Here is a 26,818-nt window from a genome sequence, read left to right on the forward strand (position 1 = left end):
CAGATTTGAGTCAGGTCTAAACCGAGAAGGATGCCTAATGAATATAACCATAACAAAACAATATAGTTTGAGAGCGAAAGCACACACTAACTTGTATATCACAACACATTCCGATGGGAAACACGCAAGACATTGCAGTAAATTGTGAAGTAGTGCGATGATCATGTTTTGAACATTTAATTCAAACGAATATACACGCATGAATAATATACACGCTTCTCAATCCGCTTGTCCTGGTGAGAGTCGTGGCGACAGTGTGTTGAGTCGGGCAGTCCAGACCTCCCGTTCCCTGGCGACAGACTCGATATCTTCCTGGGGGAATTCCCAGGCCGTTCCCAGGCCCCGCCAGCGTGCCCTGGGCAAGCCCTGGGGTCTTATTATTATTCTTCTTCTTGGTTCTTTCGGTAAAGTCACGTTGAAGGGAAACAATAAAATATATAAAACAATAAAATTCTACGTAGTTTTACATGTACCTGACAAAGCCAGTACAGATGTATTACAAAACTATTTCGAAATGATACAATAATTTATGTAGAATACCCTAGTACAGATTTAGCATAAAACAGCCTGTGTCAGTATGATATAATGGATAGTCGACGCAGCCCATCATGTGGGGTTGAGTACCACCAATGTCAGATGTATTTTCCAATTAACTCGTACCATAGGAATGTGAAATTTCACATTCCAATGATTTTGGGTCACCAGTGATTAACACCGTGCATGAGGCTTGCATGAAAGGAAGGAATATTTCCATTATAAAGAAAAAATAATGACTATTTATAGATTTAAATCAAAATTTATAGATGCCCATTTTATTTCTAAAAAATCCATATGCATGTCATGAGACGATTCATCCTTTCATAAATCGTACAAATCAGTGCAATCCTTTGTTGGCAAACCGCTAGTGAAAATATTTTTTCACAGGACGAAACAAACCTGTCAGTACCCTTTTTATACTCCACATGGCAGGGGTAACACTGTCCCTCCCACACCCTGCCGAGACTGCTAGATTTATGTGTTTTTATTGAGTTGAAATTCAGCCAATTAAGTGGAAAACCAAATGTCATGTATTTTATGCAGTCGTGTATAAATGGGATAAGACGATCAATTTGCTACACTTGAGGACGCAGTTTAACCACAGGCCACGACCCGGTATTGAACCCAGGATGTCGGCAGTGCTTCGAACTGCGACAAGAGACATTTTACCACCACAGGCAACCGTTTGAAACACATTAACGTAACACCAGCGAGCACATTTACAAACAAGTCACGTGGAAATACTGTAAATAATTTCAAAATTCTTTATTCCACAAACAGCCAATATTAACATAGTTTTGTACAGGAGACCTCGGTAGAGGTCTATTTAAGACCAGTTGATTAAAATTTTAATTAAAAAATCGTCTTAACAAACAAAAATGGGACTTGGGTAATTAAAATAGGTACAAAATTACTAACTTGTATCATTAATAAAAATGGCAAATATTTGTTTTGCCAAAAGATCGCACCGTCTTCGTGTGACTCGTATTGGTTTGATGCAAGTATGACGGTTTGTTGGCAGCGAGGCGCCAGTTAGGTCACAATCACAAGGGCTTGCTATGGCTTCTGAAGAGGTGATGGCTTCTGCTGTCCTTCCCGCTGTCGCTTTCATTCGAGTAGCTCAGCTTCCTCGGCATCAGATTTCTGCAAGGTAAACAACCAGCTCGAGATAGGGCAGTGGTTCTTCAACCGGGGGTACGTGGCAATGTCCCAGCAGGCACACGTAAGGAGATTTTATAAAGGTGTGAAATTATATCATGCATGAGTCATTGGTGAATAATCATGTATGCATCTGCCAATATCAAATTTAAATCCATATGGTAACTTATAACGACATAAAAGACCTTTATTAACTCAATGATCGTAAACAATGTGGTTTTCAAGAGTAACCAGCGAGCGTGAACAAATTAAGTAACGCGTGCAGAACGTCCGTTGATTTTTTTATTGATTGCAGTCATATTCTTGGTTCTTTCGGTAAAGTCACGTAGAAGGGAAACAATAAAATAATAAAAACATAAAACAATAAAATTCTAACGTTTCCACTGCAACACAAGCAATCATCATCAGGTGTGAAAACCACACACTGTAGTTTTCAAGAGTAACCAGCGATGATGATTGCTTGTGCTGCAGTCGAAACGTCGTGAGAATTTTATTGTTTTATATTTTTATTATTTTATTGTTTCCCTTCTACGTGACTTTACCGAGAGAACCAAGAATATGAATCCCTGCAGTCACGAAAGCTTTAAATAAAAATTTGATTGCAGTCACTTAGCTAGTTAGAATACCACACAAAGTGGACAATTGGTTAGAAATATCTACGTTCATTATATATACATTTATTTCTCAGAACCATGTTGGGTTGAAACTAAAATGCAACAAGGGGTACAGTAAGTAGCCAACAAAGGTTGATAAACACTGCCCCAGGGTAGTGGGTAGAGCGCCTCTCCATCAGAACACCTATACAACCATCAAATAAACATGTTTTTTTTTACTTTAGCAGGTAAGGCACGTGGAGCTATACAACTCTTTTTCAGAAGCGAGACTTGCCACAAATGATAGCTCAACAAAGTGGCTTATCATGTGGAAATGTACAGCACGCAAATGCTTTAAAATGCGAATACTGCATTTACACCCTCTATGACATTTGTGCCAAAGATATCATGAAAACAAAGGAGCTGCTCTTCCCAACTCTTATAGCAAACAACCACGCATAACGAGTTTGTATACAAGCTACTTCTCCATCCTTTCAAATAGCCCTTTGTCCACATTAGTGGCACACATTTTTAAATACTGTACTCTGCAATTATCCGTAATAGTTTGGCATATCGAACCAGCATTTTTTTTCTAATATTTACAAATGGAATAAGCCAATGTAATTAAAAAAAAACTAATTATTTTTTTTATCTTCAGATTCCATCAACATGACAATGAAGAACCCGGTTTAATTTCTTAAAACTACGCAAGTTGAAACCCAGGCTCTCAATGTTGTCAGCTCAGTGCTGACTTGGACATTCACCTCTAATTACCTTTCAAGTTCTACTACAGTGAGGGAAAAAAGTATTTGATCCCCTGCTGATTTTGTACGTTTGCCCACTGACAAAGAAATGATCAGTCCATAATTTTAATGGTAGGTATATTTGAACAGTGAGAGACAGAATAACAACAAAAAAATCCGGAAAAACGCATGTCAAAAATGTTATAAATTGATTTGCATTTTAATGAGGGAAATAAGTATTTGACCCCTCTGCAAAACATGACTTAGTACTTGATGGCAAACCTCTTGTTGGCAATCACAGAGGTCAGACGTTTCTTGTAGTTGGCCACCAGGTTTGCACACATCTCAGGAGGAATTTTGTCCCACTTCTCTTTGCAGATCTTCTCCAAGTCATTAAGGTTTCGAGACTGACGTTTGGCAACTCGAACCTTCAGCTCCCTCCACAGATTTTATAAGAGATTAAGGTCTGGAGACTGGCTAGGCCATTCCAGGACCTTAATGTGCTTCTTCTTGAGCCACTCCTTTGTTGCCTTGGCCATGTGTTTTGGGTCATTGTCATCCTGGAATAGCCATCCACGAACCCATTTTCAATGCCCTGGCTGAGGGAAGGGGGTTCTCACCCAAGATTTGACGGTACATGGCCCCGTCCATCGTCCCTTTGATGCGGTGAAGTTGTCCTGTCCCCTTAGCAGAAAAACACCCCCAAAGCATAATGTTTCCACCTCCATGTTTGACGGTGGGGATGGTGTTCTTGCGGTCATAGGCAGCATTCCTCCTCCAAACATGGCGAGTTGAGTTGATGTCAAAGAGCTCCATTTTGGTCTCATCTGACCACAACACTTTCACCCAATTGTCCTCTGAATCATTCAGATGTTCATTGGCAAACTTCAGACGGGCATGTATATGTGCTTTCTTGAGCAGGGGGACCTTGCGGGTGCTGCATGATTTCAGTCCTTCACGGAGTAGTGTGTTACCGATTGTTTTCTTGGTGACTATGGTCCCAGCTGCCTTGAGATCATTGACAAGATACTCCCGTGTAGTTCTGGGCTGATTCCTCACCGTTCTCATGATCATTGCAACTCCACGAGGTGAGATCTTGCATGGAGCCCCAGGCCGAGGGAGATTGACAGTTCTTTTGTGTTTCTTCCATTTGCGAATAATCGCACCAACTGTTGTCACCTTCTCACCAAGTTGCTTGGCAATGGTCTTGTAGCCCATTCCAGCCTTGTGTAGGTCTACAATCTTGTCCCTGACATCCTTGGAGAGCTCTTTGGTCTTGGCCATGGTGGAGCGTTTGGAATCTGATTGATTGCTGAGATTAGGAGCACTCCCTTTACTCCTAATCGCAGCTCGTTACCTGTATAAAAGACACCTGGGAGCCAGAAATCTTTCTGATTGAGAGGGGTTCAAATACTTATTTCCCTCATTAAAATGCAAATCAATTTATAACATTTTTGACATGCGTTTTTCTGGATTTTTTTGTTGTTATTTTGTCTCTCACTGTTCAAATAAACCTACCATTAAAATTAGACTGATCATTCTTTGTCAGTGGGCAAACGTACAAAATCAGCAGGGGATCAAATACTTTTTTCCCTCACTGTACATAGAGCTTTCTAAAAAGTGATGTGAAATCAACGTGCATGTTTAATTTATTTATCTATGTAACCTTAGCCAAAAAATTCATGTTACAGGCTCGACGCCGCTTTAACATCTCCGAACACCGGCCGAAAGTAACTTTTTTTTAAATCGCTTTTGCGAATGCTACTTTCTGAATTTGTTAAATTTTGTTGCAACCAATTCTCAGATTTGTAACTTGGCATTTTGCCAAAAAGGGGGTCCAATTACATCACAGGGTCTTTTGAACCAGTTGTAGAATTTAATGGCCAATTGTAGGATATTTTCTTTCAAATGTGGTCAATGTGTGGCTCAAGTAGCGAGCACACTTTGATCACAGGCTAACCAGATTTCCATAAAAAACTGGCCCACCTAAGAATACGATTTGAATAGGAAAATTGTACTGTCGGCAATGGTCTTGCCAAACACAAGAGCTCCAGTGTGCAGTTCCATACCTGTGGATATTCTCCCTGTGTTTGGTGGAGACTGGACTCCTCAAACCTGCCGAGACAAGAACCAACTCCCTCATTAGTACAGGCACAAACATTTGGCTATCAAGTCTCTGTTTGTGTCTGAATTCGACACAACCACCATTGCAAGGGATCATAATATTCATTGGGTTCAATCGTCATTCTTACAGCAAGTACTGGATTGACCATTTGTAATGTTGGATTATAGGAAATCCAGTGAAGCGATGAGCGAAAACACACGGGAAGTGACAATCTGATCACTTAACACAATGCTTACAATTGATAACAATGCAATATTTACTCGAAAGTAAGGTTTTGGATTTTTTAAATAAGTGCATTCAGAGAATGTTAAGAATTCGACGGCAGGGTAGAGGAATCAATTTGGAAGTTCACAATAGAAAGTGGCAAGAAAGTATTGTAGATATAATCAGGAAGAAATGGTTTTGTTTGGTGGGACACGTGCAAGACAGAGGGCAAATAACTGAGACAGGCATTGGAGCATAGCACCTAGGTCAGTGACAAAGAGGAAGACCTAAAGCCAGATAATGGTATCATACTCTTAAAGGCATACCTTGGAGGTCAGGTGCCAATTGTGTAATAGCTGCTGGATCTGAGAGAATGAAGCGATGGCGAGAATTGAGGCCATCAACATCACTGGGACTTCGTAGTCAAATCTCACCAGGCATTTATAACATTCACATCCGCACCCAGCTATTCAACTTGAATAATCCTAACATATAAACACCCAGGTCTGCGATTCTTTGTCATTCTGTGACTAACGCGGCACGGATTGGTTGAAGTGCGTCACGTGACTGGGACCAAGCAGCCAACCAACGCTTTGCAACGCAATAGAAGGGCGTGTGAAAGTCCGCATCGAACCAAACCCACAGCAAGGCCATCTACTTAACGACGAGAGGAAATTCACACGAAATGTTGTTTGCAATTAAGTATTCCAGATGTAAAATGATATAAGCTTTTAATGAAGAAATAACATTATCTAATTCAAAACATAATACAATTCAAAATGTTTCTTTTTTTAAACTTCAAAACGGAGCATCGGGTGCTTGCATGAATGTCGTTCGTGTGCAATTTTTTTCGCGCCATAGGCGCCCCCGAACAACCCCTAGTTCATGTTATAACAGGCACATTATCAGGGGGTACGGTTGCCGTCCTACAATCACGAAGGCACATCCACAGGCAAGAGCACATGCACAGCAGTCACAAAACACAGCTGTTAATCTCTGACCTGATGCAGGGCACCACGAACGTTGTATGGGGCTACAGGGATGCATTTGATGATCACAATCTATCTCTTGCAAGCTGTCCAAAGGAAAGTCTGAAATCTGTTGGAAAGAACAGGCAAAAAGTGTATTTGAGTGCATCATCAACACCACGTGTTGTGCTGGTATGAATACATTCCCACAAAGCATTAATCAATGAGCTATGTGGCTAAACAGATGATCTTTGCCTCTGAGTGGGGGCATGTCAGTGAGGAACACTGAGGTGTACACCAATGTACCACGAGCCAGTATTGTAACATCCATCCAGTGCATTTACCACCATACGTGACATGAAACAAATCATTTCGCAAAGCAAAGACACTCAATGGCAAAAAGCGGCTGCCGTTCTAAAAAGTCATATCCTTCTTCAGTAAGAGTATGGATTCCTGCAGTCACGGAAGATTCAAATCAAGATTTAATACTAATTTATCACAAAATATATGCATAGCAGTCTAGCCCAGTGCATATATTTTGCTGCTGTTGTGCATGGGAGTGCTTCCGCAGGTGTCTGCGAATGCAAATCTTACCCGACTCTGTCTTCTCGGCAAAGGCGATCTGCACGCGAGGACCGGTGACCTCAAAGACATCAACGACAGCCTTCTGCTAACAGGGGAGCACTCGATGTTGGTCAGAATGTCCAGCCCAGACCTAGCGGCCCTCGCAAATTCCCGTTCGCGGCCTCTCGGACTGTGCTGCCGAGTAGCGTTGTATCCACCTGCGTTGGTCTGGACATAGCTCATGCAGTGGGCGAGAGCCTCCGCTCTGACGGAGTGAGCCCGGTCACTGTGCCTGTGCTCCGAGCGCGGTGAAGGAAATGACAAGGGCACAGACCTATGCCGAAGCAGCGACGGGCTGGCACTACGCCCGTGGTCGCGTGCCTGCTCGGCAGGATTCAAAAAGCGCTTCAACAATTCGTGTTTCCGGTCCGAAGCAGAATTTTGGCTGCCACCGGTGTCACCGCAGTCTCGTTTATCCGGCGTGGCTGCCTTTGAAGGACCGTTTGTGTAAAGGAAACGATTCCTGTTGACAGAGGGGACCTGTCTGGACGCCTTGTCCTGCGGACTTCCAACTCTTTCCAAACGTGGATGGGAATGTACGTATTTCTCCTCCTCCTCCAAATACCTAATTATGACATTCTCACTAAGAGGCATCAGGGCCTTCTCCCGTGTGTGTAAGCGTGGATGCATTCTGCCTTCTTCCTCATCACCACTCCACAGGCCATCGGCATACTCAGTAATGTCCACCCCATTCAGGAGTGCATCATTTGTCACTGCGGCCATGTTTCTACCCTGTGGCAAAACAAACCTTGGCACAGAGGTTTCTGTAGCCACATCCGATGATGGAAAAGCATTCGCCTGACAGACAGAGGTGTTAGGGTAAAGCCATCTATTCTTTGGCAACGTGGGTGCATACGACCTCCCATCTGTCAATGTAACACATGCATCATCCGAAGCAAACCTGTGCGTGCTCTCCTGTTCTAATTGCCAAAGGGCCCTGTGGCCCTGAGCAGACTCTGGGGCGTTGGGCATCGACAGAGCTGAGGCTGGTACGAACGACCTCGCCTCCTCGTGAATCCCCACCGAATCATTATCCTTTAAAAGTGAATGAGTAGCCACGGTGGTAGCATTATTCTCAGAAAGCATCAGTTGGTCAAAATTAACAGAACTGCTTTTCTTGCTAGAACTCTGTGATGCGGAGGGCAATGCGCTTTCGGATATTGGTCTGCAGAGCTGCTCACTATGGCTGCATGCGTGATGTGTGCACTCCCTTGGGATGCTCTTCCTTGGGATGGATGCAGTCATGGACTTGGGGAACGTCAATGAGCAGAGCTGCAATGTATTTGCCTCCACTGGGCTGTTCTGGTCACTGCGCAATACATTCATGAGTGGCCGAGAAGCAGCAGTAACCCCACTATCATGCTGATGGCATCCCTTATCCATACTTCCATAAGTAAAATGTTCCTTTTCAAAGCAAGAATGACCACGAAGATCACTTGGAATATATTGTTTAACGTGACCCACTACTCCACAGATTCTACAATCGTTTGCGACGTCGCTCTCATCAATTTCAGCGGGGTTCCACATCTTTACCAAGCTTTTTTCATAGTTCCTCGTGGCGGCATCCAATCGCTTTCGCTCCCGGGCCACCCTTGCCCTGCCTGCCGCCAATTGAAAGTGCCCATTCTTTCTCCACATGTGGTGCGATGCACGTTGTTTTGTATGCCGACTGCTGTCCTTGGCGATGAGCTTTGACAGCTTGGCGAGCATGTATGGATACACCTCCCCAATGGTGGTGTTGCTCACGTCCACTGGTACTGCCTCATCCGAGAATACTGGACTGGTTTCAGTGCCAGTCCGGTTGATGGGGGCATGGGAGCCTTCAGGTGAAATCTCCATGATGACACATTTGAGCAACTGGCCTCCATGGTGGTTGGTAGCTGTGTGTTGCATTGATGGAGTAGAGGGAAGGTTAACCATCTCAACCGACATGGCTGACGTGTCTTGCTCTTGAAGGCTGCCTTCCAACATGCCTGTCAAGAGGGAATACGTTTAAAGTGAGGTTCATATTTTGTAGAGATAAAAATTAAAATGTGTTTTAAAGCGTCTCAAGGCAGAAATTGCATATTGAGCAGTGCTCATCAGTCAATGATCCCGAGTTGGCAATGGAAATTCCACAATCAATTAAATGAAAACCACTTTGGAAGAAAGTCAACAAATATCACAATGGAGACTGGCTCCTGCTACGAGAATGTGAGTCTTCCACCAGGTGCCAAAGCAGGGAAGCATAACCCCAAAGATAACTGAGAAGTGAGACAAGTATTAAAGTTGAGCATATTTGCTAAGTTGTCAAAGTGCAGTTTAAGAGTTATATATGCTTTAGAGTAGACGAAAGTGTTTTTACCATTCTCAGTGAGGCACTGCTTTTCATGAAAGCTGTTATTACCTTCATCAAATGCCCCCGGGTTCTCAGAATGGCGCAGGGTCTCTTCCTCCTTTGCATGTTGACATTGTTTCACATTCTGAACCAGAGGGTATGCAATCACACCGTCTCAATTAGAAGTTGAACAATTCATATTTAAGGTATGTTCTATAACTAAAACATGTTTTTTTATTGTATAAATATGCCATGTGGGTAATGTAAGTCAACCTCCCAACCGAGATGTGCGCTCACAAACTTCTGTGCAACCCAGCTACACCTCCCTGTTGACAAGAATAATTAACACAGGGAACATACCTCCACCTCTGCGTGACGTTTATCTTCACCTTGCATTGCTTTTCTATTCTGCTCTTGCATCTGCAAGACTTGATTCCCTGTACAGTACAATAAAACAGTAATGTACGGAGATCCATTAACTTGTTGGGGTTGTAGTAATAGGTTTTACCCCTTTAACTGGCACAAAAATGTACACCTTTATTCAAGGCATCGTGTTTGCAATAACCACAACACAAGCAGTCAAAATGCAAACAAAAGAGACAACTCTGATAATAATATGCACTGTCCTTGAATACTCTGATAGTGCACTGTTTTTGAGTTGTACGCCTTTTGGCGTCTTCTGGTCCAACACCAGTGGAGACTAGGCTCTAAGAAAAGCCGTCTCGGGTGTGGACCAATCAAATTCAAGGACAGTGCATATTATTATCAGAGTTGTCTCTTTTGTTTGCATTTTGACTGCTTGTGTTGTGGTTATTGCAAACATGATGCCTTGAATAAAGGTGTCAGTTTTTGTGCCAGTTAAAAGGGTAAAACCTATTACTATATCATCTTGTTACTGGCAAAGGAGGTCTCATAATTGTTGGGGTTGTTTGGACAGCATCCTCTGTGGAAAGTGTGAGACTTAACATTGCGATGGTACTGAGTAACTGGATGTTGAATGCACATGTTTTTCGAAGTGCTTACTGATGATTGATGTTGCTTCATTATGGAAAACTTCACTTCTTGTTTTGCGATGACTCTGAAAACAAATGTTGGTATGAGCATTTCCAATGTTTAGAATTTTATAAAATAAAAAAAAAACTCTGAAGTGACAAAATAAGGTGATGTTTGTCATCTAACTAAACAAATACTTGAGCAATTAAAAACATAATCAGAAATAATTTTACAATGCAATTATAAGCAAACATTAAGCTGAAGTTAAATTATGCAATTTTCATGGCGGTAACTGTTGCATTCTTAACGTTACACACAATCCCGTTGCAAAGATGCACCTTTGTGGCTTCAGTTTGTAACACAGTTGCACAGTGCTACACTATTAACACTTAATCAGAACTCATGTCTCTATGATCGAGGATAGATGGTTGGGCCCTGGGAGCTTGCGAATAAAACTACGAAGTAGGCATTTTAAATGAGAAAACAGTAAAAGTCATTAAGCGTCATTTAGCTTGATAAAAGACATTAGTTCAGCTTTCCTCTCAAACATCTCCTAGCTGTCAAACGCATGCTGGATTCTGTAACAGACATCATTGCCTGCAACATTATTGCTGGATATTTTCAGTTACATTTTATATTTTGGGAAACAAAATTGACATCTTTGTCATAATTAAAATGCAATAATCGTTAGTTTAAACAACTAATTACAGTAAATCTTGACTTAAGGCTTTCGTGACTGCAGGAATTCATATTCTTTGGGTATTTCGGTAAAGTCATATGACTTTGACTTTACCAAAAGACCCAAAGAATAACTAACTACAGTAATTATTTTTGGTGTTTTATTCAGGAATATGTTGCATTAGCTCAGCAATGCAACCACTCACTCTTCATGGTCTTTTGCTTAACATATAACTTCCGTGCACTCACCTGCTCTGCCATATGCATCATATATTCCAAGTCGTCATCTGGATTCCATTTTTTTTCACCTGCATCACATACAAACAATATATTGCATTACGGTACTTTAAATACCGTACTTCATGTGACATGCCATTCGAACTAAAATGGTAAATATTGACATTAGAGCACTTAAATTATTTACGCGTTAGATATTAACAAACTTAAAGAATGTACGGTACTACTGTTCCAATTGATGGCCTTAATAGTCCGTGTGTAGCAACATCGCTGGATGTCACCATGTTGTAAGTGCAGTGTCGGCACTAGAGGGCACGGTGTGTGTGTGCGCCAACCTAAGAGAGAGGTCGTGGCCATGGCACTCTGGTTGACCAGGGAGGCCCCAAGAGGGGGCTAGGAGGGTCACGTGATTGGAACCCAGGATCTTCCCGATGGTTCTGGAAGGGGGGCGTGGCCAAGGGCGGAGCCGGCCACGCCGCAGAGAATATAAGCAGAGTCCCGAGAGGGATCGTGGTTGTCCATCCTGGGGAAGAAACCATTCCTCTACGATCTCCATACTACGAGTCTTCCAGCACGTGGACCCGGGCCAGTATGTTGTTGGTCCCGGGTCCGGAGTTAATAGTTACTCAGTTTCCAGTGTAGTTAGCCGGGTGGTCACCACCCTAGGTTGTTGTCTTTTTAAAGGGGAAGTCACCCCGTTGTGTTGGAACTAAATAAATGCGCTGCCTCCAAGTCTAAGAGTGTGACTCAGTTGAACCCACTACACGTGCATGCAGACTGGAGGAATCCGATAAGCTATTTCACGGGTGTCCAGTATGGGCGGGTCAGCAAGCTACAACAAATATTACCGCTTTAAGATACGGTACAACATGGTAAAAAGACCACGTGACATTTAAATTTAAAGACGTGTCCACAAATAAACCGAGGCCATACCAAACTTGGTAACGTAGGTCATCCTGTCGAGGTCAACGATGGGAGCATCTTCAAATGGATGCGAATACTGCAAAGACAACAAAAAAAGCATTGCATTATTTTGGGGTTTTTTTATGATCTTGGATCAGGAACGCTTAAACGTGATTAATTAATGAATCGTGAGTAATAATGGATAACAAATACGAAGCCAACTCTGTGGTTAATACCCCTTAATCCTGTTCAATGTGCATCGGTGTACATTTCCAGCCCCTGAAAATCCACTGCTGGATGAGGGCCTCCCCACGCTATGCGAGTCGTGCAACATTGTGCTTCGTAAGCTGTAAAAGGCCAACCACATGTATTGCTGCAACAGCTTGACATTTAATACTGTACTAAACCACCCTAACAGCTGCTTTCGAACAATTTCGATGGTATTGATCTTAACAATTGAACAGAAACCAATTAGAACACAAACTCAGGCCCGTCACTGGAATAGTCCCCCCCCCCCCAATCCATTTGTCATTCAACTGCCGGGTGGCGGACTCCCCCCTCTCCACGGGGGGGGGGTATCTGACCATACTTCACCACGCCGTGCCGGTGATGATGGGGGGGGGTATCTGACCATACTTCACCACGCCGTGCCGGTGATGATGGGGGGGGTATCTGACCATACTTCACCACGCCATGCCGGTGATGATGGGGGGGGGTATCTGACCATACTTTACCACGCCGTGCCGGTGATGATGGGGGGGGGTATCTGACCATACTTCACCACGCCGATTTAGTGCGGGTTGGTGAAAAGGGCTGGGCGGGCGAACAGAAAGAGGACCTTTGGGTGGCCGGGCTCACAGTAAGTTGCATTGCGATCACCACTGAGCCATTCATTCACCAGGACCCTCAACAAGGGCCCTCTGGCATCGCTTGAAGTCACGCAAAGCCCCTTTTGGCCCCATGCGCTTAAACCTTCAACGATGGGAGTTCAACTCCCATTTAAGCCTAGAGAGCGGAACGGAGTTCAAAATAACTCACAAACACTTAATTACCCAATGCAGAAGATCCCTGGGGGTTTTGATCTTCCACGAAGTTCACGGTACACCCCAAACCGCTGCACAAACCGTGTCAGCAGCAGATGCGGATACCCTGATTATGATGATGCACAAGTGGAAACTTTAAACAAAACTCTCCCGTAGTGTGGCGACTTTGTTCGTCCAGAACAGACCGTGCAACATCTATCGACGCAATACCCGGTCCACAAATACGAAGGAGAGACATCACGGGGGTGGGGGGGGGTATCTAACCATACTTCACCACGCCGTGCCGGTGATGATGGGGGGTATCTAACCATACTTCACCACGCCGTGCTGGTGATGATGGGGGGGGGGTATCTGACCATACTTCACGCCGTGCCGGTGATGATGGGGGGGAGGGGGGGATCTAACCATACTTCACCACGCCGTGCCGGTGATGATGGGGGGAGGGGATCTACCACGCCGTGCCGGTGATGATGGTACACCCCGCTGCTCCTCCGGACGCGGCTAATCTGGGCTTGACCACCGACAAAGTGACACTGCAGTTTGTTTTCGCGCAATCTACATCATCAGCAAGCCGTACGACATCAAGACCAGCGCACCACCACCGGCTCCTCCGGCGCACACGTCCTCCCGTCACCTTCTCGAATATGAGCTCAAGCCTCCGCCTGAAGCGCCTCTCATTGTCTTGCAGATTCCTGTGCAGCGAGTCGTCCATGAAGGATGACGGACGGAGCGACCGAGCAAGCAAACTCGCGAGCTAGCGACTGAGCTAGTGACTGAGCTAGTTACTGAGCTACCGTGCTAGTGACCGAGCTAGTGACCGCGCTAGTGACTGAGCTAGTGACCGCGCTAGTGACCGTGCAAGTGAATGAGCTAGTAGACCTTGCTAGTGACTGAGCTATCGAACTAACGACTGAGCTACCGATCTAGTGACTGAGCTAGTGAACGAGCTATAGTGAACGAGCTATAGTGACCGATCTAGTGACTAAGCTAGTGACCGATCTAGTGACTGAGCGACCGGGCAGCAGCAGCAGCGGCAGCGCCGTGTCTGCCGCCGTTCAAATCTAACCGGCTTCCCACGTGACCCGCGACAGCGCCGCCGCCCCATTGGTCCGCGACGACGCCCCAACTCGCAAGCGGATTGGATGGCTGCGGGTTGGTTTTTTAACGGTTTTGGTCACGTGGTTCAAGGGGGTAAAGGGGGTGGGGGCCGCGGGGGTTCTTAGGATTCAACCGCTCTGAATGGTTGCTGTGAGATGTGCAAATATTGTAATAAACATTGTGATACACATTGTAATAAAGGTTGATTTTTTTTTGGGGGGGGAGGGGGTTTGATCGCGTAAATATAAATGTGTCGTTAAACACGACACAGCCAATTCATAAGGTTTGTCATGTAACACAAAACGTGCAGATTAGTTACGACTCCAACATAAGCGGTGCGTTGTAAATGCTGTGAGTTTACTCTCCAACACACCGGTGCGCTGTGCAGTAGTCACGAATTGGCACACAGCGCAAGCCCCCTTGGGGCAACAGTGCACTGGCTCCATAGACGCCCCCAGAGTCCAATCGTCGCTCAGAAGAACGCCCCTTGTCTCGCTCATCAAATCGACTCGCGCTTGCACGGGTCTCCGGTAGAGCGAATCGTGCATTGCCACGGAGAATTGTGGCTATCACATACACAATAAGCGCACCGTGCCCGTGGTTTCTTTTTTTTTAAAAAACGCGTATTACGTTTTGGATCAGCTGAGCGCGGTGCCCCTTCCCGGCTTCCGTAAGAGGCGTCGTCTCCCGTTACATCACTGCCAGGCAGGCAAGCCCCAGCCGAGCGACACAACAACAACAAACAAACAGACTCATCTACAACAACAATTAGACAGGCAGCCTCTCAGCAGACATGAACAGGATCTTCGGGCGTAGCAAGGCGAAGGTGCCGCCAGCCAGCCTCACGGACTGCATTGCCAATGTGAGTGGAAGGGGGATTGCGCGTGACAGGAATGGCCTCTGCCGGTGGGAAGTGATGGATGCAATAACATTTAGATTTTAATCATTCGGCCCCTTATTCAGTCAATGTTTTGCGGGTGTTACTATATTGTATTCCAGGCTGGATTGCGCTAGCGTCGAGGGCTACGCGAACTCTGGCTAACTCCTTGATGTGAACCCACTTTCATGTTTTTTTTTCAAATAAAAATGTCAATTATTTAGGATGCACTGGGTTAGTCACGGGCTTTAAAGCTGAAGGTGGCTCTGGTGCCAGTTGTTGGTCTATGAGATTGTGTTCCAATTTCAGGATGAGCTCTCTGTGTTTAACCCCTACGGCCCAATGTGTCTTCTTGTCGAGCTTACCCCAGGCATGCTACTGCTGCTCATTCAATGGATACGCCCAATCCTCACTTAGAGCTTCACATAAAACAAGTGATGTTAACAGGTTGTAATAATGAGGTGCATTGCAAGCCGCTATGATGAAAAATGCTCAATGTTAATAAAATTATTAATTTCCAAAAAATAAGGATAAATACTATGTAAGCCCAGTGACAAAGCAATACATCAACAATGGGCAAGGCGAACCCCGAGTTCTTAATGCTGATCAAGCTCATTTACACGTCGATATAATTTTTTTATAAAAAATTGTACATGGCTCAATATAAATAAAATACTCTTTGGTTCTTTCGGCAAAGTCACGTAGGTAGAAATAAAATAAAATAATTATATAAATAATTACATTTCCATGATTCTTTTTTATTACAGTATTTCTATCTACGTGACTTTATTCATGCAGTCACGAAAGCTTCAAATCAAGATAAATAAAAGAATACAATGTATGCCATAATAATTACATAATAAGACCAATGGTGATATTGCCAATACCAAAAGCTATGGAATGATAATATTGACAGCAGTAATAATAATGCCGCTCAGTATTTGATGTTAATCCACGCCTTCCTTGGACTTAGTGGTCTCAATTAGTCCGAGAATACAGTACTGTAGCAATAGCAATCGTAAAACATTTTGTAGAGCGAGGCGTCGCTCACAATCATTGCTGACAGGCCACTGTCTGGGTGACCACTGGACCGTTTAGAGAGACGCTTCTGAGTGTCCGCCCTACTTCCACGTACTGTATAGTGTACAAGAGAGAGCAGGAATCTATCCCCCTCTGTCTCTGCAGTGGTCATGCAGAGGTTGGTGTTCTCCAGCTCTACATCTTTTCTCCATCTCTCTCTTCAAGCAATGAATAAGGCTGCCCACTTGCAGTAGGTCCTTGTTCCCGGTGGACTGGCATGTGGTCTTCCCTATTTGGGGACAGACCACCCCTCACCTCTTTCCGAGCCGCGTATCAGTGGCAGGTGAGATTAGATTGGCAGGCCCGGGTTGCAGTCTGTGCATCGACCTCAGTCCCGGCCTCTGGCGGCCTCCGCTGCAGTGACCTGGCCGATGTGGAGGCCCAGCTGGAGGTCCGGCTGGCCGCTTCGCGAACATTCGCAGGGTGACCAATGAATGTGGGTGCTTCCAATGACTATACAACTCAGCCTTTAAGTACTGTAGTTAACCTTACATTTATCACAGAGATATTCACATTTCTTTATTACGTGAAGCCATCACAAATTTCATGTGATTCACAGACGATTATAGCCGTTTCACAGTAGCAGACGACGTTGTGAAACGGCTTAATCCAACTCGGTAATTTGCGAGTCATATTACAAAGTGGCAGATTGGGACCATCACTTTCCCCACTCTTTTTCGAATAAGGTCACGGGAACTTTGACATCCCCTGGGAAAGCAGATGGTGTGTATGTTTTTTGGTTAATATGCCCGCGGTATTAACCAGGGCAGTCACTGGGCTGGATATATGAACCTTAGCAACAAGCGGCCAACACACCACCGCTCGGCCATGTCACCACCCAAAAAGAAGAAGAATAATCAACGTAACTCACAAGTACTCTTTGGTTCTATTCGGTAAAGTCACGTAGGTAAAAAATAAAACAACAAAAATCACATATTCTTAGTTTTGAAAAAACTAAGAATATGAATTACTGCAGTCACGAAAGCTTTAAATCAAAACAAAAATCACGTTTCGGCCACGACGTAGCCGAAATGTCATGATTTTTGTTGTTTTATTTTTTACCTACGTGACTTTACCGAATAGAACCAAAGAGTATGGATCCTTGCAGTCACGAATGCTTCAAATTTAGTAACTCACAAGACAACCAATAATTAAGATAACGCTGATAATACCATAAACAATATTGTGGACTGACAGGTGGAGAGTCGAGGGGAATCTATCGACAAGAAAATCACCAGGCTGGAAGTGGAGCTGAAGAAGTACAAGGACCAGATGAACAAAATGAGGGATGGACCTGCCAAGGTGCACGCACGCATACACACTTTGGTTCAGCTCAAGTTGTATGCTCAGAGATTGTCAATGACGTGGCTGCCGTTTCAACGTTCAAGTAAGACAAGCAACTGTATGACCAGTGATTGTTTACAGGTATAAAGTAATTTCGTGTTTCCATTCAGAACCTTGTGAAGCAAAAGGCTTTGAGAGTCCTCAAGCAAAAACGAACGTAAGTGGCATCTTTATTCGTAAAATGGATTTTCGTTGAGAATGGTCCATAATAAATTGATTCACCGAAGATGTAATTGTTTTGCACATTGATTTCCCTAAACAGCATCATGATTAGCAAAATGCAAAGACTAGATTGTGTCCCGTTTTTCTCAAGTGAAAGTATGTAGTTGCTCAAATTAGAATTGGAGAGATGCTTTCCTCTACTGGTGGCTGAGGAACAGTTGTACGCATTCCACATTTAAAAAGCTGGAGTCAGTCTCTGCATCGTATTACCACTGCCGACTTCTATATATCGGTGCTCATGCAAGGGATGAGAGGCTGACCCAACACCCAACTGGAAATGTAACCCACCTGACCAGCTATATTTGGGTGGACTTTAATCAAGTAAATTGTATTAATTGAGTTTGAGCTTAGTTTAATCCAGTGATTCCAAGTTACTTATTGTTTTTGCTTTAACCAAACTTTTAAACATTTTTATTTATTGCCCAATGGGTGTTTACCTGTGCCAACATAAACAACAGCACATTTTTAGAACACCTCTCACCATTGTTAATCTGTGGTTCATACAATCTCAGGTACGAACAGCAGAGGGACAACCTGAGCCAGCAATCCTTCAACATGGAGCAAGCAAACTATACTATCCAGACACTCAAAGACACAAAAACCACGGTATGTTACATTCTTATTGACAAGTTGATTTTACGTGCAGGAAAATTGTTAAAACCTTACAGAATACATCCAGAGGCTGTGTATTATGCATATAATGGTACTTAATGAAACTAGCATTTGAAACCATGAATGCGTAGCAAAATGACAATTTAGTTATAGACAAGTACTAACTAAATATTGAATCAATTGCAAAACTCCCAACTCAGACTGCTTATCTATTTAAAAGTTACTGTCAACATGTAACAGTGCACCCCCTCATGATTCAATTGCTTATCACAAACCATGACAATAAGTATAAAGGAATACATATTTTTATGTTCATTTTTTACCGTTTCATTGGTGCCATCTTTTTTAATATTGTCATTAGCCTTACTTTAACACTTGCACTTAATTTCCACATCATAAACACTGTAATTGATTCTCACACACTCGATTACGTGCATAATACGATTCATTATGTCAATTAATGGACCCAACCCTAAACTATGGATCAATTGAGCTAATCCATGCTGGATCTGCACAATTGAGCAATTCTGAGGAATTTATTGGAATAGTGGATCAGATGGGTTTATTTTGAATGAGATCAGAGCCACATGATTGTATTTTTTTAAAAACCTGAACTGCACACTGCTAATGTTTCATTTGTTGACAGCATGCAAATGCTACTCTCCTTTACCGATCATTTTGGGCAGGTCGATGCAATGAAGATCGGTGCAAAGGAAATGAAGAAAGCATACAAACATGTTGATCTAGAAGACATTGAGGTAAGCATTTATATTATATAACTGTGTAGGGTACCAATGCATGGGTCATTGTATTGCACAATCCGCAATGCACGTACATATGTTAAGAAGAAACGAATGGTAAGTGCCATATGTATTCATAAGATACGCATCAAAGTTTGGTTCATACCAATTTGGAAAGGAAATCCATTTGTCTCTATAAAGCCTGTGCATTTGCTTACAATCCAGCTAGAGACAGAATCGTCTGGGATTACCTCTGGTGGCACCCCACTGGGATGGATGGATGAGTTCCATTTTGTTGGAGGTAAATGGTTGTATGGAGAGACTGGCCTCTCCCATGAAATGTGGAATGTCCACTACTAACCTATGTCGATCAGTAGAGATATGTGTTGGCTCGTTGCTTTTTTGAACAGGGAGACAATTTGACTTGTCTTTATAGGATTTACAAGATCAGATGGAAGACATGATGGGTGAAGCTGATGAAATTCAGGAGGCCCTGGGCAGGAGCTATGAAATGCCAGAGGTGGACGATGATGAACTTGAAGCAGGTATGAACTGTTAAGTGATGGTTTGGCCAGATGTAAGGGTGTCAGTTATATTGACCTCAAGTGATAAAAGAGAAGATACCAATCTTCATTTGAAGCTTTCGTGACTGCAGGAATCCATACTCTTTGGTTCTTTCGGTAAAGTCACGTAGCTATAAAATAAAATTAAAATAAATCACGACGTTTCGGGCGCAACACGAGCATCCATCATCAGGTGGGAAAGCATGATCTGCTGCTGAAGCAGACTTTTTTTAAAAGGTTTGAAATGGGTGTAGCCCAAGGGTCATAAAGAAGTGGCCGGGGCTAGTGATGAGAAGATACCAGTTGTGTATTTCAATCCAAATATTGCTTCTTAGCATATTGATGTGCTTCAAGGACATTGCAGAAGTCAGCCATTATGTACAAATCATGCAACAGAAATGCACAATCCTGTGCAATTTGGGAATATCGGAAATCTGAGTGAGGACGACTTAACTCAGAAGGGTTGCAACTTTAAATCCTGATCATGAGTCAGTTTAGACCAACACACATTGGGGGTCAATATGATGAGCACTACTTTAAATGCTAACAGTGGGTGTGCTGTGGAATTACTGGTTCTTGCTGTGGGGATTTTGAGTTTCCATCTACGGCTGGCTCTCTGTGTTTAGAAACCTGGTTTGATCTGTCTGGACACAAGCAGGTGGTGTAAACATAGATACAGTTAGTGGGACCTTTCTGGTCCAAAGGGATTCATGTGGACCGTAAACATTGATGTCAGCTGGCACAAACAAGCCAATGCATCTACCTGAAGTGGATTTGCATGTCGTCACACTCCAGGAGTGTACAGCACACATTCAATTTGGAGTGAATGTCACATTACGTCATCTGTGATGTCCATAAACGGACTTGACCTTCCCCTATTTGAATACGTGTAATAGCTCCCTTGAGCCACCCAATCACCTCCATAATAGCTTTGAAACATCTGTCGTTGATGCGTTGTGTTGACAGAGCTGGAGGCCCTGGGGGATGAGCTCTTGGCGGATGAAGATGCATCTTACCTGGATGAAGCATCTACTGCCCCGGCTGCTCCAGACTCAGTCCCCAATGACAAGACCACCACCAAGGTATACAAAAGAAGTGTCCTTTATATTTCCTGGGTGTCTCAATTGCATGGCAAGTAGTTTGAATGTGAGAGGAAACTGCAGTACCTCAGAAAAAACACTCAAAATGTTTCACAGATAGGTCTCAAACCCAATTTCTGGACTGACATCTCCCATTGCAGCCCTGGGGATTTGGAAATCTTATAGGGCATGATAAAATGTGTGCGGCCTGCTCAACCCTACTACCAAAGTAATAGATGACACGTGTGTTCATAAGGTGCTCGAGAAAGTAAAATTCTCAAGGCTACTTGTTTACTGAATTATTACTTTGGGAGTGTGCCAAGGGCATCCTTTTTACGTAGCTTTTGTCCCAGGAAATTGGGTTTGAAGCAGTTTGCCTCCTTTCGATATTTTTTTCTTGTGTTTTCAATCGTACACTCACATAGTTTAGTCTGTATAATTATACAATGATATCACTTCGATGAGAAGACATTTTAGTTAACATCATAGTTATTTCTTACAAAGGCTCTGGTGAACAAATTGTATAATTATTACTGTTTATGTGTTTACTATAATGTTACGTGGAATTGATATTTTAATTCAAGGATCAATTGTTGGCAAGTTATTTGCTTTCATCCGACATGGAAAACGAATACCACTGACAACATTGTGATGTGTGTTTCTGCAGGATGGAGTGCTGGTGGATGAATTTGGTTTGCCACAGATACCTGCTTCATAAAGTACCCAAAATACCAAACTGAGAATTATTGGTTCATGTTATTGGCTAATAGTTTCACGTGAAATTGCATGCAAAATCCCTAACAAAGCAGATCTTTGGTAGGAAAGATTAGTATGACAGTTGTATTTTACATTGTTGACTTAGGAGGGAAAGGCCCTCATACCAAGAAGTGCAATCAGCACTATAAATGCATTCATCTTTCTTACGTGTTGATGAACGAGGATATATTCCTCTACCCTTATTTACTCAAATTATCTTTTGAGCACTCCGCACATTAAATGGAGACTGCCAATTCATATGCATTGATGGTGTTTCTTGCTTTTGTATTATAATTAACTTCCTGATACTGCAACCATTGCAAAATAAGGCCCAAAGTTTCTTAGTTTTACTTATTACTCTAATAACCATGAGCCCAGTAGCTGTGAGAATTCCACATTCCTATGGTAAGGGTCTGTATCGTTAAAAACAACCACTGTTGGCTATCTGTACAGTGATACTCGATTATCTATGAACCCTGTAAGGATGATAAACTGATTTGACCTGCAACCAGGATTTTAACTTGGTCTTTTGATTTAAATTGAGCACTGCCACCTGGCCGAATATTAACTTGACATCATATATTACTGTAGTTATGTTTATGCATTATATGTTAATACTCTGCATGTAACAATTCACTCTATTAATTCGCACCATTAAGGGTCACACCTTGATTAAATAATTATTTTTTGCCACTATCCATGTCGAATCCATAGTAGCTGGATTTTCCATGAACCAATCATAATACATGCGCAATTTGGTGTATGGTTCACAGCTAAGAATCTTATTTATATCAAATATGCCCAATGACGTATTATATTAGCGATATGACAAGTGACGTACCTGCATATCTAAAACTCTTATTTTATGCATAGGCACAATTGAAGTGTTGCTTTGTGTTAGCAAATGGAAAGTTATTTAATGCATCCGAAAACATGGAGTTATGTTTATGGTAAGTAAAGGTCATTGTTTCTTGGTCTTAAAGCCCACAAAGAGCTACGAAACAGTGCTCTGTAAGCTAAAGTTGCACATGTACATATTTTTTTCGATATGGAAAGTGTCCACGTAGTATTAACAAAAAAGTATTTTGTATTTCAATTTTAAAAAATTGCGCTGATTGTGGTGGAACGATCGGTAGTTTGAACTGGATTCTAACCAAGTGGTGACATTACAAAACGCGGTGACCAGGCACGCACGGAGAAGCGACATAACGCGCATTTGTAATTGGTATTTAAAAATAAAATTCCCCACCAAAATGTAACTGAAAGAAGAACGGTAATAACGTAACAAGTGAGACGTTAACCGAATTAAATGTTAATTTATGTCAAACTGAATTACGAATTTCCGTAAATCTAACAAAGAGAGTGGGTTCATCTGTACTTGATTTGGATCATTGCAATCGGCACTTCCGACTGGCAGATTTGCCCGATTGCAGGCCTGGTGCTGTCACCATGAGGGTGAACTTTCAAATGTTTCAGATGAGATGTGATGATATCATACAATTTATATTATACTTTTGTTTTAAGCATGTTGAAGATGCGATATTTATCTTGCAAACATTTAGTGATGTTAATTATACGTGTAGATGCTGCTACATTAGAAGCGAATTACATTGTGTAAATAGTGTGCTAAAATTTTGAGATAAAACTTGTTTGTGTGTATTTATAATCAGTTTTCAGTCCCCAGAGGGGAAAGGATTGTAGGTAAAGTGTAAGAAGCATCAGTTATGAAGGTGTAATGCATTGGTCAATAAACATACACAAGATGTAATGGTGATGGAGTGTGCTAGACATTTGTGACTGAACCCAGATGTAAAGAATAACGTTCCACACCCCAAACTGGATGAATGCATGACCACTGATTCAGGGGTTCATAAACCTTGGAAACCTTTATACTTATACAGGGACTCCTCGTCGTTGAGACTTTTAAGTGGAACGACGTTCAGTGAATATTTTCCCCATAAGAAATAAAACTTAAGTTCGCATGTTACTTTCTAGTGGATGTTTTTACCAGACAAAAACGGTTGTATGTTGAAATACAGCAGCCTGATATAAAAGATGTGAAGTTTTCTTACGATTTTAGTAAAAAAAAAACCCACTATTATTAATAAAACTGTATAGGTGGAACCTGCCGTCTGATCCTGTTCAATGAACATAAATATCAAGAGGAAGTACAATTTAAGAAAACAATTGAATTTCATGACATGGGTATGGCATGGGCCGGTATACAGGCGGCCAAACAACTAGAGCAGTGGTTCTTAACCTGGGTTCGATCGAACCCCAGGGGTTCGGTGAGTCGATCTCAGGGGTTCGGCAGAGCCCCCGCCACGGAGGTCCGGACACACTTGAATTATTGTGTAAATTTGTGATGACACACGGCCCGCTTGGCCATCACTGGCTGCAGATGATCATGCTACACTGCTTGGCCAATCAGCGCTGCGGGGAATTTAGTGCGTACTCAGTAGTCAACGTGTGACTGTTGTTGTCGTACGTCGTGTGATTTCTTTAATATTTTATCCATACTAACTATGTCGGGCAAAAGAAGAAAGTGGTCGGACGAATATGTACAACATGGATTCTCATGTATCACGGAACGTGATGGGAGTGAGCGTCCTATCTGCATGATTTGCAACGCCAAGTTGAGCAACTCTAGTCTTGCACCGGCAAAACTAAAGGAACACTTCTTGAAGCTGCATGGAGACGGGGAATACAAGAACACAACACTTGCTGAATTCAGGGTGAACAGAGCCAGATTCGATGAAAGGGCCACTCTGCCTGCTCTTGGATTTGTACCTGTTAACAAACCGATCCTGACAGCATAGTACGAAGTTGCTTACCTGATCGCAAAGCAGGGCAAGCCACACACCATTGGTGAAACACTTGTGAAACCAGCTGCATTAGAGATGGCGAATCTGATACTCGGAACAGCGGCCGAAGGTAAATTATCCCAAATTCCCCTTTCAAATGACACCGTCAGTGACAGAATAGAAGACATGAGTAAAGACATCTTGGCTCAAGTAGTCGCGGATCTGATTTCAAGCCCGGCAAAATTCAGCCTTCAACTCGACGAAACCACAGACGTTTCTGATCTAAGCCAGCTTGCTGTTTTTGTACGCTATGTGAAAGACGACATGATAAAAGAAGAGTTTTTATTTTGTAAGCCTCTTACAACAACAACGAAGGCAGCCGATGTGAAGAAGCTTGTGGATGACTTCTTCAGAGACAACAATCTTTCATGGGATATGGTTTCTGCAGTTTGTACGGACGGAGCTCCAGTCATGCTGGGAAGAAAGTCTGGTTTTGGTGCGCTAGTAAAGGCCGATGCACCACACATCATTGTGACGCATTGTATTCTGCACAGGCATGCGTTGGCAACAAAAACCTTACCTCCAAAAATGGCAGAAGTATTAAAAACTGTGGTGGAATGTGTGAACTATGTGCGAAAAAGTGCTCTGAGGCACCGCATCTTCAGTGAGCTGTGTAAAGAAATGGGCTCTGAATTTGAGGTACTTCTGCTCCATTCTAATATTCGGTGGTTATCCCGGGGACAGGTGCTGAATCGTGTTTTTGCCATGCGTGTGGAATTAGCCCTGTTTTTGCAAGAGCACCAACACTGCCATGCAGATTGCTTCAAAAATCCTGAGTTCATTCTCATTTTAGCGTACATGGCTGATATATTCGCAGCTCTCAATCATCTCAATCAGCAGATGCAGGGTGGTGGAGTCAATATGGAAGCGGAAGAACACCTGAAGGCTTTTCAAAAAAAGCTACCGTTATGGAAACGACGAACAGAGAACAATAACTTCGCAAACTTCCCGCTTCTGGACGACTGTGCAAGTAAGATCGAAGATGTGTCTGGAATCGGAGATATTTCTGTATCCACGGAACTGAAGCAAACAATTGCCACGCACTTAGATGAGCTTGCAAAGTCTCTCGACGGATATTTCCCTACAAGAGAGTCATATCCAGCATGGGTGAGACAGCCGTTCACGTTTGCTGTTGAAACAGCAGATGTCAATGATGAATTCCTCGACGAAATCATTGAAATTCAGCAGAGCCAGGTTCAACAGCAACTCTTCAGAACAACAACGCTCTCAACGTTTTGGTGTCGACAAATGAACAAGTATCCAGTTATTGCTAAGAAAGCCCTGGATTTTTTTATACCATTTGTTACAACATATCTTTGTGAGCAATCCTTTTCGAGGATGCTGGACATAAAAACGAAGAAAAGGAACAGACTTTGCTGTGAAAATGACATGAGAGTGGCACTTGCCAAGGTGAAGCCACGCATATCTGAACTGATCTCTCAAAGGCAACAGCAGAAGTCACATTGATTTCCAGGTATGTAATTTGTTGTGAGTTTATGCATTGTGTTGGTTTTATTCTTTGAACAAGGTAATGTTCATGCACGGCTCATTTTGTGTACCAGTAAAAAACATATCTATGTCTTGAATTTGAAAAAAATCACATTTTATTTTTCACTAAAGAGGGGTTCGGTGAATGCGCATATGAAACTGGTGGGGTTCGGTACCTCCAACAAGGTTAAGAACCACTGAACTAGAGTATTGAACCACACGTGTTTTGACGACGAATCAGTGGCATGGAGAGCACAGATCGTGCAGTGTAAGGCCACGCTTCGCATTGAACAACCATTACAGTCATGGCTCTGTGGTTTATTGAAGTGTACAGCATAAGTGTGTTGGGGTCAGTGCACCTCGAAGTGCATTCCTTTCAATTCTCGACATTCACTGGTGCTCAATGCATGCTCATTGGCCACCTATAGGCACTGCGGTAGTATCAGCACTCCAGACAATGCAACTCCCGTCATTTCAACTGTGTGTCGAGTACACCACGAATCCCGTTCAGGGCAGGCCTGGCCACGATCTCAGAGAGAACTAGATTGCTCCGAAGTGAATTAGATCATGTGGATGAGAATCTCCCGAAATCACACCTAACATTGACAGAAAAAAACGGGATTCGTTTGGCATTGGGAGATGTGACAGTGGCGGATGTCAGTGTGGAGGAGATCGGTGCTACCTTGGAGTCACAGCATCTTTTCAGAAATATGAGCGACTCGACCTTCGGCTCGCCAATTTTACATTAACAGGTGAACATTTGTTCACACCAACATAGCCACCTCGACGTGGCGGCGGCTCTGCGAACCTACATTAACATGCTAATCTCTCACATTAACATGCTAATCTCTCACAGTGACATGCCAATCTCTCACATTAACATGCTAATCTCTCACATTAACATGCTAATCTCTCACAGTAACATGCCAATCTCTCACATTAACATGCTAATCTCTCACATTAACATAGCCA

The 26,818-nt window shown here is 43.0% G+C and overlaps 2 protein-coding genes across 5 annotated transcripts; one reads left to right on the top strand and one right to left on the bottom strand.

Annotated features, from left to right (window-relative positions):
- Positions 1-1,287: 1,287 nt before the first annotated feature.
- On the bottom strand, positions 1,288-14,252 carry HJURP (Holliday junction recognition protein). Of its 4 annotated transcripts, none has more exons than XM_032951083.2 (11): positions 13,758-14,252; positions 12,111-12,177; positions 11,190-11,248; positions 10,293-10,347; positions 9,630-9,706; positions 9,339-9,414; positions 6,923-8,925; positions 6,362-6,458; positions 5,687-5,725; positions 5,101-5,146; positions 1,288-1,680 (listed from the first exon to the last, which is right to left on the bottom strand). In XM_032951083.2, exons 1-11 carry the CDS (start codon positions 13,833-13,835, stop codon positions 1,581-1,583), a joined length of 2,697 nt encoding a protein of 898 aa, XP_032806974.1. In that variant the 5' UTR covers positions 13,836-14,252; the 3' UTR covers positions 1,288-1,580. The 4 variants fall into 4 exon arrangements, with proteins under 4 accessions (XP_032806974.1, XP_032806972.1, XP_032806975.1 ...); XM_032951081.2 differs by having other exon boundaries at positions 9,297-9,414; XM_032951084.2 differs by lacking the exon at positions 13,758-14,252 and adding an exon at positions 11,513-11,700 and having other exon boundaries at positions 9,297-9,414; positions 12,111-12,168.
- A 352-nt stretch (positions 14,253-14,604) lies between these two features.
- On the top strand, positions 14,605-23,262 carry LOC116940840 (charged multivesicular body protein 5-like). The gene is made up of 8 exons (XM_032951085.2): positions 14,605-15,083; positions 17,376-17,480; positions 17,633-17,679; positions 18,257-18,350; positions 19,043-19,114; positions 19,533-19,641; positions 20,626-20,741; positions 21,406-23,262. The coding sequence occupies exons 1-8, from the start codon at positions 15,015-15,017 to the stop codon at positions 21,454-21,456; spliced, it is 663 nt and encodes a 220-aa protein (XP_032806976.1). The 5' UTR covers positions 14,605-15,014; the 3' UTR covers positions 21,457-23,262.
- Positions 23,263-26,818: the final 3,556 nt, after the last annotated feature.

Source organism: Petromyzon marinus, chromosome 10 (genome assembly GCF_048934315.1).
Source record: "Petromyzon marinus isolate PM22_M1 ecotype Great Lakes invasive population chromosome 10, UKy_Petmar_22M1.pri1.0, whole genome shotgun sequence".
Classification (NCBI taxonomy): Eukaryota; Metazoa; Chordata; class Hyperoartia; order Petromyzontiformes; family Petromyzontidae; genus Petromyzon; species Petromyzon marinus.